General features: G+C 42.0%; 1 protein-coding gene across 1 annotated transcript in view; it reads right to left on the bottom strand.

The window, feature by feature from the left end:
- pms1 (PMS1 homolog 1, mismatch repair system component) overlaps nt 1–15207 on the bottom strand; it is a 47271-nt gene that overhangs the window by 22604 nt on the left and 9460 nt on the right. Inside the window, exon 7 of the mRNA XM_080753643.1 lies at nt 9825–9941. Within this exon, the coding sequence (XP_080609769.1) occupies nt 9825–9941 (117 nt within the window). The remainder of the gene's footprint in view (nt 1–9824; nt 9942–15207) is intronic.

The following is a 15207-nucleotide window of genomic DNA, read 5'->3' as shown; positions in this document are numbered from 1 at the left end:
CTGGTTCCAGTCCTACCTGTCAGAGAGAAGTTTCTCTGTACACCTCGGTGAATTTGCATCACCGGCTGCCCCCCTCTCATGCGGAGTTCCCCAAGGCTCCATACTAGGTCCTATTTTATTTCTTTTATATATTTTACCACTTGGTCCAATTTTAGCTAAACACGACATGGCCTTTCATTGTTATGCTGATGACGTGCAGATCTATCTTCCCCTCAAACCCAACTCTAATAACCCATTCCAACCACTCCTCAATTGTATTCATGATGTCAAGACCTGGATGCACGCAAACTTCCTCACTCTCAATGAAAACAAAACCGAAATCATAATCTTTGACCACCATCCCACCCTACCCTCTGACTCCCTAGGCTCTTTTAACTCTAACATACGCTCCTCCGCTAGAAACCTTGGTGTTATCCTGGACAGTGATTTTAAATTTGATAAACACATTAGCTCGGTAGTGAAAGCCAGCTTTTTCCAATTGAGAACACTTTCTAAGGTCAAACCCTACCTTCCCCCAAAACAGCTGGAGATGGTCATCCATGCTTTTATTTCTTCAAGACTTGACTATTGTAACTCACTGTATACCGGCATTGACCAGGCCTCTCTCAAGCGTCTACAACTCGTCCAGAATGCAGCAGCCCGCCTCCTCACCAATACCAAAAAACGTGACCATATTACTCCCGTCCTTGCTTCATTACATTGGCTCCCTGTTAGATTTAGAATAGATTTTAAAGTTCTTTTATTCGTTTTTAAATCCCTTCATGGCCTAGCACCTACTTACCTCTCAGACTTAATTCACCTCTATGTCCCAGCCAGGACCCTAAGGTCCGCAGATAAGATGCTGCTGGTGCCCCTTTCCACCAATAAGAGGAGCAGGGGAGACCGTGCTTTCGCAGCAGCGGGCCCTACGCTCTGGAACTTGTTGCCCCTCTCTATCAGATCGGCTCAATCGATAGGTGTTTTTAAATCTTTACTTAAAACACATTTTTTCTCCATTGCCTTTGACTGTATATAGTTTTTGTTTTTGTGATGTTTTTAACTATTTTTGCTTTGTTTTTGTGATGTTTTTAACTATGTTCAGCACTTTGGTCAGCTTTGCTGTTGTAAATGTGCTATATAAATAAAGATTGATTTGATTTGATTTGGTGTAGCTCATGCCCTGTTTCAGGTACAGCAATGAAACCTATATACACTTATGCGTCTCCTCATGCCGAACAACTTTTACGCTCTGACTTTTGACCTCTGACCTTTACTCCTCCTGGGATTTTCGCATAACGTGCGCAAAACTTTTTTTACATGAACCTTGGACCAATATGGTCAGATATGTCTCGGCGGATTTTCTTTAAAGCGAAACATTATTTTTTAATAATTCACTCAATGTTGCAGTTATATGCAAATTATTCTTCTGCCTCTAAATCATACATGCAAAGTGACACGTTCATGGCATTTGGCAAATATGTAGAGGGTTAGTCCAAATATCACTGAAAGCAATCTTACTCCAATTGGCCAAAGGGGGGCGCTATACGAAGCGTTTGAAAACTCAAACTTTAAAGGGGCATAAGTCATGCCTCGTTTCGTTTGAAGACATGCAACTTGCTTACACGCGTGCCTTGACTTTGATTGATTGAAGACTTTATTAGAAGTTTGCATAGGAAAAGGTACAGTTTCATGACGGTACAGTTCACTGGTACAAGGTCTACTAAAAGGAGATCCATGAAAAGACTAAGCTTATTTCCACTGGAAACCATTGAAGTATCTCATATAACATTGAATGACAGACAAATAGAACACAGTACTATGCAGTAGATATGTAAAGAAAAACAAAATAGAAGACAGTAAGTCAAAACAAACAGTATATACAAAAGAAGGGGCAGGGGAGGGTAGGGTTGGGCTAGATTCTTTTTTACCAGTTGCGAACGGCTGCTGCCTGTAAGTGGTTTTTCAGGGCAATTTTAAAGGATGCTAGTGATCCACACTCCTTTGTGGCCTTCGGTAAGGCTTTCCACATTTTGGTGGTATAGCAGAAAAAAGAGTTTGACCCTTTGTTGGTTTTGACTCTGGGTTGAAAGTGATCTGTGGCGCTGCCTCTGGTGTTGTAATTATGGACATCCTTAATGTTTATAAAGTATTTTGACAGGTACTTGGGTATCATAGTGGTGTAGTGTATCTTGTACACCAGGCCCATTGCAAGTTGCTGTACTCTGTCAACTACTCTGAGCCACCCCACTCTTAACTGGTGAGTAGCGGTGAGGTGAGTCTGATAGGGAAGTCTAAGCAGGACCCTAATTAGTTTATTTTGGGCTGTTTGTAGTTTAGTTTTCAGGGCTTGTGGGGCGTCACAATACCATACGTGGACTCCGTAGTCAAAGAGGGGCTGGATTATTGCACCAGCTATGGTCTTCAGTGTGTTGGAATTGACCATCGGGGCGATCCTCTGTAGGAAACGAGTTCGTTGGTTGATTTTATTTATTACTTTAGAAGTCATCTTTTCACTGGAAAGATTAGCTTCAAGGATACATCCTAAGTAAGAGATTTCGTTTTTTCGTGTTATGACCTTGTCACCCACTTTGATTGTGAAGTTATCAACTTTTTTGAGGTTATGATTTGATCCAAAGAGGATGGACTCTGTTTTACCCAGGTGAATTGATAATTTGTTGTCGTTAAGCCATGTGCAGATCTTACTTAGTTCAGAGTTAAGTGTCTTCTCAACCTGCAAGTGGTCCTTGCCCGAGACTAGGAGAGCCGAGTCATCCGCGAACAGGAACAGGTTGCAGTCACAAGCAGATGCCATGTCGTTCACGTATATTAGGAACAACAGAGGTCCCAGTATGCTACCTTGAGGAACACCACAGTTTACCGGGAGGGGGGGGGACAGGGTACCGTTAATCTCCACCACCTGTTCCCTCCCCACCAGGTAAGACTGCATCCACCTCACTGCTGCGCTGTCAAGACCGATGGCTTTTAGTTTCTCAATCAGAATAGAATGATTTACGGTGTCAAATGCCTTCTGGAGGTCCATCATGACCATGCCGCTATATTTGCCGTCATCCGCTTCGCGTTTGATTTGGTCAGTCAAATAGAGAAGGCATGTGTCAGTGGAATGAGATTTTCTGAATCCAGATTGGAACTCGTAAATCAGATTATTCTCATCGAGATATCTTGCTATCTGTTCGTAGACTATTTTCTCCATGACTTTGGATATGGAGCTAAGAATGGAAACGGGACGGTAGTTTCCAGGGTCTAGTTTGCTACCTTTTTTATGCAGGGGGGTTACTTTTGAAAGCGGAAGACATCTGTGTCTTTGTTAAGTAAGCTCCGCCCTTAGATTTTCCGCCATTTTGAGCAGTTTGTAAAACACTTAAACCCGCTTTTATTCCGGAACTTTCGCGTCACGTGCACGGAACCTTTTTTACATGAACTTTGGACCAATATCTAAAGATCTTTCAGATCGGATTTTTTAAAAATTGAAACATGCTTTTTTAATAATTCAATCAACATTGCAAGTTTTATGCAAATTATTCTTCTGCTTCTAAAACAAACATTTAAAGTAATATTTTCTCACTGTGCAGAGCTGTGCATAGCTCACCTGGTAAGGCCTTTGTCTATCATTCCAGAAGTCCCCTGTTCAAGCCTTACCTCATGCATTTAAAATACATTTTACAACATTTTGCTGTGAAAACCCTGGTACTGCAACTGAACATGGCAACTGTTATCCTGTTCATATCCTGAAAGAGGCGGAGGCTGAAAAAGATGTCCTGAAAAACATCATTTGATTTCCTGTTGTCCTTGCATTAAAGTGTCAGTAGTTGGCGTTCTGGGCTCTGAATGTACCTGGGTTGCCATGTCTGCTTATAATAAGCAATTTGTGTCTCGTTAAGATTTTTATTTATCCAGCCCCCACCATGCAGTTTTGTACAGTGAAACCCAAAATTCAAAAATGGCAAAAATAAACTTTGCCAAAAATCTAAAAATAGAGAACTCGGGAACGGGAACAAAAGGCAAAACTCAAGAAAAAGGCAAAAATAACAAACACTGCACTAGGCTATGGGGCCCTTGCAACTCTCACTGAGATTTGTTCATCTCGCTCTGCTGAGCATAACAGAGTTGCCCTGGTTTGCAGCCTCCCTTTAAAGGAGTGGATCCTACCACTAACCTGGAAACCAATTACCTTGAAATGGCTGATATAGCAGCTTACAGTCTCTCTCTCTGAATACATTACCCTTTCAATAAATGTGAAAGTGTTTTACACTACATATTCAGGCTTGGAATTCATGTACAGAGCTGTTAGAAAAACTTTGCTCAATGTCTTTGTCTAACACCCCCCCTCCTCCACAGTATTGGCAACCTCCACCCCTATTTAAGTGGAGTGGTACAGCCCTGTTCTGTTTGACTTGCACTGTCACGACCTGGCCCGTAGGCAATGACAAATTGAGGAGGACACATGGTAGGGGTATAAATAATAATAATGTATTAACTAAAAGGGTTAACTCATATTTACAAGAGTATGAGGTGTGTAAGTCAGTAATCAGTAGTGTCAGCAATGCATGTATGTGTGGTAAGTATGATGTGGGGTGTTGTAAAGAGTGTAAACTCAAAGGAACTGAACAAACAAAGGGTGCTGTCGTCTGGGGAGGGAGAGAGAGACTGGCTTTCCACTCAGTCTTTTATGGGGAGCCAGGGAGCACTGGCCAGGTGCTCCCAATGCACCTAATCATCAGGCTCCATTGGCCGACACCCATAGGCTCTGTGGAAGAAGCACAAATACAGGGATCCACCATACATAGGGCTACACAGGCCCTACAGGCCAGTGACTGCAGATGATGTGTGTGTGTGTGCGTGCGTGCGTGCATGTGTGCAATGTCTTTAAGCAGATTGCATATGTCTATAGGGCACGGGCTGCCCCGTGACAAAGTGGTTCCCAAATCCTACAGTCTTTTGCATACATGTTGTGTAGAGGCCAATTTGTGCTTTTACCTATAACCACCGATTAGTGTAAAACTTTGTATGCACACTTCCCAGAGGCCAAGGAAAAACCTGTGCCCTGCATTTTTCAAATCTGCCATTTATAGCGCAGCCAGAAGGCAGACTTACAGTATGTAAAACACATTCTTCGATATTACTCCTTAAAAATTTATCCGAAAATCACACAAATCAGTACACAGTATCTCTACAGTGATTTGTCCGATTTCATATTCTATCTAATTGGCTAAAATTGAATTCCAAGGTTTGCAGGATTGCTCCTTTTTGAACAAATTGTCTCAAACGCAGCCTGCTATGTGTGTGAGATTTTGCACACACATTCCCACTAGGCCAAGGAACAGATGCCACCCTTCTCACATTGGCCTGTTATAGAGTCACCAGTAGGCCAAAAAAACACCTGACCTGTTCGGAAGAACACTGCTTCTAGTTTCTCTTTGATGTCTTCTTTGCTTTCCCTTGATGCTTTTGCCTTGGCCACTTTATCGCTGCTTGCAGCTATATTTATTTTATTATTTTAAGTGAAAATCGTTGCTTCTGGAGGTCCCTGAAAATATTTTTGAGATTGGGGTCTCATACAGTATATCATCTTGGGAGTTCTCTACACGAAATGGTTTAAGAACCACTGCTGTAAAGGAAACAGAAAGCACCATGTGTAAAGCCTGCCATTTCCAATAGGCCTTTCATGGCAATGAGATGCTGCCTTCATGATTCGTTCATTATTCAATTTTTTTTGTAAAAAATAAAATAAAATAATGTTTTGCAAAAATCAACCTGCTGGTGTCTCTATAACATGTCAATGTGAAAAGGGTGGCATTTCTTCCTCAGCCTAGTGGGAAGCTGGGAACGTGCGTACAAAAGTCGCAGACGGACGGACACACACAGACACACGGACGGACGGTGCAAAACATATTCTCAGCCCTGCCTTTGACCTGGTGGGAGACAAGAATCATGACCTGAGCAGCCATCAGCTGGTAGAAGACGGAAACCCCCCCACCCCCCCATGGGATCAATAGAGATCTGACTGTATGTCCTGCGTGCATGTCTGTGTTACTGAAATACACTTGGCTTCTCATGCGCACGCAATAAAGTGTGTAATCTTTATCGACCTTTGAGAAGGCACGCTGATTGCACGGTGACATTTGCACACATGGACTCGCGCAGCACATGGGCAGAGTGTCTGCTGTCATAACATTTGTCTTGGCTTGGGCTTGAAGGCTCGGGGAGAGTTTCTCCCGGGCCAGTAACAAGATGACTCAACAGAAAATTAAACCATTTAACTGTTATGATGTCAATGACTTGTTAAAAAACACCCGAGGAACGACGGCTAGTCTGAAATTATGGAAAACTATAATTTTCTACAGATTCCAGGTGGGGGGGGTACAGCCCCTACAGCCCCCAACAGCCCTCCTGGCCTCATTATTAACAGCAAAATGCAAGCCAATGAAGTTAATAGAAGCTTTGCAGTTTAAGGTTGGGAGCACATATGCTTCCCTGTATTTCAGCTCATTAGGGTCACTTTATGAGAGGCACGAAGGGCACCTTTGGCCCCCGAAAGGGCCACGGCTGGCTGTGCGCAGTCACGTTGCAAAAAAAAAAAAAAGGAAAAAAGAAATAAGAGAGTCACATTCTGTTCGGCGAAAGCAAAAAGCTCTCCCAGCGCCAGGCCTCCACCCTCCGGGAGGGGGATTGTCAACCTGGATTGTGGCGGATCGGGAGGGAAAAAACAGGAGAGTAGGGATGGGACGATAAGCGATATTATCATTTATCGCGATAAAAAACACTCGCGATAATCGTATCGTGGAGATTTAATTCATCGTGATATCGTCCTCCGTCATGCACTGGGATCAATTCACCTTTTATTTGCCGAGCTGCATATCCGATACCACTTAAACCCTCTCTATTGGTAATATACATGCTTTTTTTTCACTCTCTCAAATGTCTTTGCCAAAAAATAGCCGATCTACAAGCTCACAACGCGTCGCAAACGCGACGCGTTGTGAGCTTGTAGATCTGCAATTGTTTTGGGAAAATGTTCAGTTTTTTTGGAAAATGTTCAATTCTTTGGCAAATGTTCCGCCCCAGGATAATGGATTTTGATTATCGCGATAATATCGTAAACCGCTATTTATTTTGTCACAATAATCGTGATATGACATTTTCATATCGTCCCATCCCTACAGGAGAGGAGAGAAAAGTTCTCTTTCTTTTGCTACGGGAGGCCGAGGGGAAGAGGTCAAAGGTGGCTCTCATAACCGGGCAGCCAGTTAGCTGCTGCTAAATAACAACAACAGAGGAGGAAAGGGAGGAGAGGGCAGCTCCATATCTGTCAGGGCACATTAACGGGGCAGCAGGTAAAGACGGATTTATACACTGTTGCGCCACCGAAAACAGCCGATCTAGAAGCTCACAGCGCGGCACTCCGGCGCAGCGCCGTGAGCTTTTAGATCGGCTGTTTTCGGGCCGCGCGACACTGCCTTGCGGCGGAGCACATCGGGCACTTTAACGGTCCCATGACGCCTACCGTGACCAAGCACAAACCAACTCAACAGTGGTCAGTTAGCAGCAGCGCTGCAGCGCTGCGGCCCCCGCCTCCAGCACTCACTGCTCGTCAGCAGGGGTGTAAAGTAACTAAGTAGATTTACTTAAAGGGGCACTCCACCACTTTTCAACCTATGTTCATATAATTGGTCCTCACTCAAAAATAGCTTTTTTTTCTTTTTTTTTTTCTCAGAGGAGGGCTGTGGGCAGGTCAGAAACCCATCGTCTTGTGACATCATCGATTGCCAATCCAGCTTATAGAAACTGCAGGCTTTCTATTCCTGAAAAGTTGCAATTTTAAAGTGGAAGCCATTGTTCTCACGATAATAAATATCTAAATATTTTTTTCAAAAATATTGATTACATTTTTTTGGGGAGAAAATGATGATGTCACAAGACGATGGATTCTGAACTTCCCACAGCTCTCCTAAGAGACTTGGACTGAGTAGAAACAAATTGTGATATTTTATCATGAACATTAGTGAGGACCTATAATATGAAGACAGGTTGAAAAGTGGTGAACTACTCCTTTAAGTACTGTACAGTTTTGAGGTATCTGTACTTTACTTGAGCATTTCCAATTTCCTTTACTTTTACTTCTACTCCACTACATCTCGGGTCCAAATATTGTACCTTTAATCCACTACAATTATCTGGAACCTTTCAGTTACTAGTTACTCTGCAGATATAAATTATAATATTATAAAACATACATAAACTACTTTAGCCCTATTTTATACCGTGGCTATTTGAGAATAGCTGATCTACAAGCTCACAATGCGACGCGTTGTGAGCTTGTAGATCTGCTATTTTCAAAAATGTTGTACTTTTACTTTTGTTACTTTAAGTACTTTCGTACTGTCACTCAAGTACATTTTGAATTCTGGACTTTTACCTGTAACGGAGTATTTCTACATTGCAGTATTGATACTTTTACTCAAGTAAAAACTGTGAGTACTTTTTCCACCACTGCTCATCGGGGAAAAAGACCAAGAGAAAAAGGGTAAGAAAATGTTGGCTGGCCACCAGCTGACTCCAGACCAGCCGGTCCATGATGAGGCCATTAGCTCACAGTCCAAGTATAACTCACATATCGTCACTGTCGGGCAGAAACCTCGTATCTCCAAGTTTCAAATGTGTACGTTCTTCCGTAGAGTAAGGCCCTGGTTCATCACACAAGACTATTACACAAAACTAGTGAAAATAGCTGATCTGATATGCTTGTAGATCGGCTATTTTCACTAGTTTAGATCATTTTTAAAACGATAAATACAAAACGAACGGTTTTGGACATACAAGGTTTCCGCACGACAACGACGATATGCATGTTTTGTCACTGCTTCCTCCCATGCCTGACAACATCTTCTGTCTTCTTCTGCAAATTAACTGAGGCAATGGCTCCAGAATGAAGGTCAGCGGGCTGTCGACTTGGCCAGGAGGTATGAGAGGTGTGTACGTGCATAAGTACGTACATACTGTATGTACGCATGTTCAGCCCATCATCTTTCTATAGGTCTAATATTATTATTCACCTTCTTCTTCTTCTTCTTAGCATCACTATCTCTCATCTCTGGGTGAATCGGTATTCAGGTCAAACCAGTGTGTGTTCACAGGGGGCAGAGCTGTAAGCATGTGAACCCAAGCGTCCCTGGGGCGAATATTCTCTGAAAATAGCTTCTCTACAAGCTCACACGCCGTTACAAAAAGTTAAATCATTATATTGTGATAGAATAGATTGACAGTGTGTTGTAAACAGTACAGTATGATTTCACAATGATTGTTAAAAGGATAACAATGATTACATTGTATTCATATTAATGTGTATTTTTATTGGGGTAGGGGAGTTCCTGCTCTATAGCAATGATTGCCATCAGAATATAGATATATTTACCACTTAGAGCACCATTAATGAATATAGAATAAAGAATAAATTCAAAATAAAGCGTAAGCCCCAAATAATCATATTTTAACTGGGGACCCCCCACCCTGACGAGCACTAAAGTTGAGCCATTACATTTTGTATAACACGGTTCTATTGTGAAAATAGCAGATCTACATGCTCACATCGCCTCGCAACACAAGGCGTTGTGAGCATGTAGATCTGCTGTTTTCACAACTTCTGCCCTATATATTTGACAATTTGGCCAATGTTTAAATTGTCATTTTGGAGGTATTAAAAAGTCCTTAAATTGTCACTTTAGAAATGTGCGACCCACAGGTTGAGAACCATTACACCAGCTTACCATGGTTACTGACCTGTGGGTGCAGCTGGTCATGGTGGCAGGCCACCAGGTTGGCATGGTTACCTGTGGGTGTAGCTGGTCATGGTGGCAGGGCACCAGGTTGGCCACGGCAGCGGAGCCCAGGGTCACCAGGAGGGCACTTCTGTGATCGGACACCTTGGCTTTCTGCCAAGCCACCACCTGGAGGAGGGCACATGATAAGAACGTTCATCAAACATTATTTACCAAGAGATCGTTAGTGTAGATTGATCGTTAGTGTAGATTGATCGTTAGTGTAGATTGATCGTTAGTGTAGATTGGTGAATTCACCCATTTAGACATGAACGCAAATCTGTGTCACTTTAGATTTGACCCAATTTAACCATTATTTTATGGTTTAGCAGATATAAAAGCTCACAGCGAGTTTGTAGATCTGCTATTTTTTAGAAGAAAAAAAAAGAAAACATTTTGTGCAAGTCTTTGAATATTCTTGACCCGATTCTAAAAATGTCTTCTAAATCCTTCTTCTAAATCAGTGGTTCTCAAACTTTTTCATGTCAGGAAACTGATGACATGTTTCAGTCAAATGTTCTAAAGCATTCAGAACTGTTGCTAAGTATACAAGAAATCTTGTGAAATAAAATGTTGTCAACCAATCATCAAGGACGATGATACACGCAAGAAGAAGACATTTTATATAAGGTATGAAGTCATTTAGCACCCAGTCACACAACAATGAGTCTTTTGATACCATTTGTCATTGCATCTCTTGATGATCACAGTCACACATTGTCTGAAATAATGAACAAACGTTATCAGACGTGTGTCAGCTGTGTGTGAAAATATCAGAAGTGAGTGAGACGTATAACCTGACAAATACAAAACCAGGACAAATATTTTCCACTCCCTGATGATCAATCATCACAGTGTTTCTCCAAGTGGGGTCTGGGGACCCCCAGAGGACCCCCAGATCCCGCTGGGGGTGAGAATACAGTATATATCTCCTGGGTGTTGATTTCTGAAAGCATGCGCGCTGTGCAGCACCGAACACGTCGTCCGCTGCTGTGATATACACATTTTGGCACATGTAAACGGATCGCTCCCGTAAACAGTTCTTGGAGAAAGCTGTGAAACACGACACAGCCTCTGGAAGAGCAAAGTTCGAGACACGGGATACAAGGGCCACTTTGAGTGCTGATGGCACAAAATGGGGGCAAGTGCAACCTCTCTCTCCCCTGACGAGTTCTAAAGTTTGATTTCAAGGAAAGGTATACGGTTGGTCGGTGGTCGTGTGCCTCCTGTTCCCCCAGCCCTCACCCTGTCCCTCTTGTGACCCCCCCCCCCTTCCCTCCCTCCCTCCCTCCCTCTCAGCTGGTCGCAACAAACTGGCTGCAACCTGAAAAGCAAGCCTCGCATGTCCAGATCCCTTACTTTTCAGGAAATGTAAACAAAGGAGGGAGAGGAAAAACCTCTGAAAATAGCCGATCTGCGAGTTTGTAGAGCTTGTATTTTCACAATACTTGACTCTTTCTTAACTCATTAAAAGCCAACCCCGCGATGTCGCGGGAAAAGTAATAGAGTATCTATAGTGCCATCCACGCGATGTCGCGGGAAAAGTAATATATTACTGTAACGGCGAGTAAAAATACCTAGTACAATGGCCGACGCTCCGGAGACGAAATCCGCGCTGATTTGTCATCATCACGGCTCCACGAGCACACAATAGTCATCCCATAACATTGAGGTGGACGGCCGATCTCATCTTTAATGTCCATTATCTCAAAACTACACTTTAGAAGCTAGGATGGAGGCAGATGCTCGCTTATTTTACACAGTTATAAAAGCTCCCGGTCGGCCATTACACAACTCCACGTGGACACGCATCGGTTCCGGCGCACGATCCGATGACGTCAGACCGGAAGTACTTCCGGTCTAGACTTCTGGCCTTCAAAATAAGACAGCGGCCGTTAATGGGGCCGGGAGGGGGCACTCTGGACCCCCTAATCCGTTAATGTCCTGGGCTCAGAATGAGTTAACTCATTGAGTGCCAATCCCGAACTAGTTCGGCTTTATTATCGTATCGCAGAGTGCCGATCCCGAACAAGTTCGGCTTTAAAAAAAAAAAAAAAAAAAAAAAATGAAATTTTATTTATTTATTTTTTTTGGACCCCATCAAATCTGGTGAACATGATTTCAATCGCGATTTTGCATGTTCCACCCCCATACAACCCCATCTAACATACAGGGCAGCCATGTTTGTTTACATAACATGTAAAACATAATGGCGATTATCTCAAGAATGCCTGAACGGATTTCCAATCGGATTTTTTTGTTTGAAAGCTGTGAACAAACTGCACAAATCCACTCCAATGCAATCCAGGATTGCATTGGATTTTTTAGAGCTCATTCTTCTCTGTTTTTTTCCCATGCATGAGGTGTGCAAGGTTTAATCATGGCTAAGTTGACGAAAATAAGGCTTCTAAAATGCTTGGTAGCCAATAGCTAACTTCAAGCTAACTTCATCCTCTTCCTGTACATGCACAAAGGAAAGTGTTCAGGCAAGTCATGGCTGCAGGGCTTCTGCATATACCAGCATATCTCTATGGGATTTTCTATGGCCACTGGGCGCCCTCTAGTGGTGAAAGGGTTGGCACTAAATGAGTTAAGAAAGATTTGACAAAAAAGGCCTTAAAAGTCATTTTGTAACTTTAGACCTGTGTTCCCAAAGTATCCAAAGTAGTTACAGTGCTGGGAAAAAAGTACTACAATTATTTGCTAAAAGTATCGATACTGCAATGTAGAAATACTCTGTTACAAGTAGAAGTCACGTATTCAAAATGTACTTGAGTAAAAGTACAAAAGTATCGGCATGAAAATATACTTAAAGTTTCAAAAGAAAAAGTACTCATTGTGCAAGTTAAAAATGTATGAAACAAAATCATAGATCTGCTATTTTCAAATGCCAGAAACACATACAGTATAGGGCTGAAGTTGTTTGTGTGATTTGTAATAATCCAAATCTACCAACTAGTAACTAAAGTTTTCATATCTAACTATTAATTCACCGAATGTCTGTCCGTCTGAACGTCTGTCTGCATGCTGACATCACTGATACTACAAAGTAAGTGTACCCACCATGGTAACAGCCACATGCTGAAACAATGCCCACATTTGGAGAGGAGCATGGTGACATTCGCCATGGTAACAGCCGCTTGCTGAAACAATGCCCAAATTTGGAGATGAGCAAGCTGACAACACTGATACTACACAGACAGTGTGCCAAATTTGGAGATGAGCATGGTGACATCCACCATGGTAACAGGTAACACCATGGGTAAGCTGAAATGATGCCCAAATTTGGAGATGATGTCCGCCATCTGTCTGCATGCTGATGTAGCCCCCACAGTTAGTACCACTACCAGCCATGAACCAGCGACAACAGCCCTGCTAATCGGGCTCAGCCCTATTAGCACGACTGGTTGTGCATTGGACTGGCGAGTGGGAGTCCCGGGTTCAATCCCTGCTTCCGCGCATCACTACACTGACATCACTGATAATAAACAGTGTCGCCACCATGGTAACAGCCGCATGCTGAAACAATGCCTACATCACAGACAGGTATTGCACAACTGGACATCAATGGTGACTGTTCTGCCCAACGGGCACCGGTCTGGGCTCTCCAACATTACTTCTGAGACTCCTACATTCAATCCCTCATCGCACGCCCCCCAGGCACAGGACTAGTATTTATATAATCCACATGATGACACACTTTTTGCAAACATAGCAAAAGAAATAGCTGATCTACAAGCTCACGGTGCGACGCAGCTTCCTTTTGCACAAGGTATCGGGCGTTCGTTTAGGAGAAGACACAACAAGTAGAAACAAGGAGATACAAGGTTTCTGCCCTGGACAGCAACGAAACCTGGGTCTTGATTGGCAGCTGTGTTCACCAGCTTACCCAGGCGTCATAATCAGCCAAACTCAACCTGGCCGTTCCCAGGCAGCCGCTAGCAGTGGAAGAAATACACCTACTCTGATTGTCTTTACTTAACTCATTTAGACCGCCGGGAACTCATATCTGTGTCACCACTTTAACCATTATTTCATGCTTTAACTATTGAAAAATAGCAGAAATACAAGCTCAGTTTGTAGCTTGTAAATCTGCTATTTTTGAAATGTTTTGAAAATGTGTGGAAATCTTTGAATGTATTGTAATGCAAATCCTTCTTTCTCTTGGTCCCTGGAACAAAATATTTTCAGATGGGAGTCTGTGGTCAAATACATATAATTCTAGGGGTTCTTGGCATTAAGTATAACATAGGTCTTCATTGGTTAGTAATAGTAGTAATAATAATCGGAATGTAATTGTAGTGGAGTAAAAAGTTAAACATTTAGAAATAAATATTCTGCTCTGTTATGTAGTGTAGAAATATGAATTCTCAAGATATGCCAATTACTAAAGTAAAGTAAAAGTAAGTACCTCAGAATTGTACCTTGAAAAGTACAAATACTTGAGTAAATGCTACTTTCCAGCTCTGGCAGCCAGCCCAGTCACTGAGCAGTGGGAATAGCAGCATTTTGACTGACTTCGCTGCTACGGCCATCAACAAGTCGTCAACTCCTCATCCAGAAAGACGTCACACACTAATATATTTGTCAGCTTGTTTTACTGTGGATGAAAGAAAAAAGAAAAACTCGCAGCGTACTCGTTTGTTTTTGTAATTTAGTTCCATCCTGGTCTGCGCAGCAATATGGTCAACCAGGGTTATTTTTGATACATTCTGGGGCAGTGGTGCAAAAAGTACTCACATATTTTACTTAAGTAAAAATATCAATATTGCAATATTGAAATACAAGTTTTTTTTACTTTCACAAGTAAAAGTCAAAGCAAAATGTACTTGAGTAAAGGTACGAAAGTGTTGGCATCAAAATGTACTTAAAGTACCAAAAGAAAAAGTACAAAATGTTTGAAAATAGCAGATCTACAAGCTTACAACCTGTGAGCTTGTAGATCTGCCACGGTATAAAATAGGGCTAAAGTGGTTTGTGTCTGTTTTATAATATTATAAATTATATCTGCAGAGTAACTAGTAACTAAAGTTTTCAAATTAATGTAGTGGAGCACTGGAGTATAAAGTAAAAGTATTGGAAATTGGAATAACTCAAGTAAAGTACAAATACCTCAGAATTTTAAGTAAAATCTGTATCAATAAGGCAATGTAGAAATACTCCATTACAAGTAAAAGACCGTAATTCAAAATGTAATTGAGTAAAAGTATGAAAGTGTTGGCACCAAAATGTACTTAAAGTAGGCTACCAAAAGTAAAAGTACAAAATGTTTGAAAATAGCAGATCTACAAGATGTTGTGAGCGTTGCGTAATGTGAAAAAAAAAAATAAGAAAAAAAAAGTTTTGCAAAAATCGGCCTCCGGGTAGCGCTATAACAGGCTGATGTGATAAAACT

Source organism: Nannobrachium achirus (assembly GCF_963921795.1).
Source record: "Nannobrachium achirus genome assembly, chromosome: 22".
NCBI classification, from domain to species: domain Eukaryota; kingdom Metazoa; phylum Chordata; class Actinopteri; order Myctophiformes; family Myctophidae; genus Nannobrachium; species Nannobrachium achirus.
This window is presented reverse-complemented; position numbering and strand designations above follow the sequence as displayed.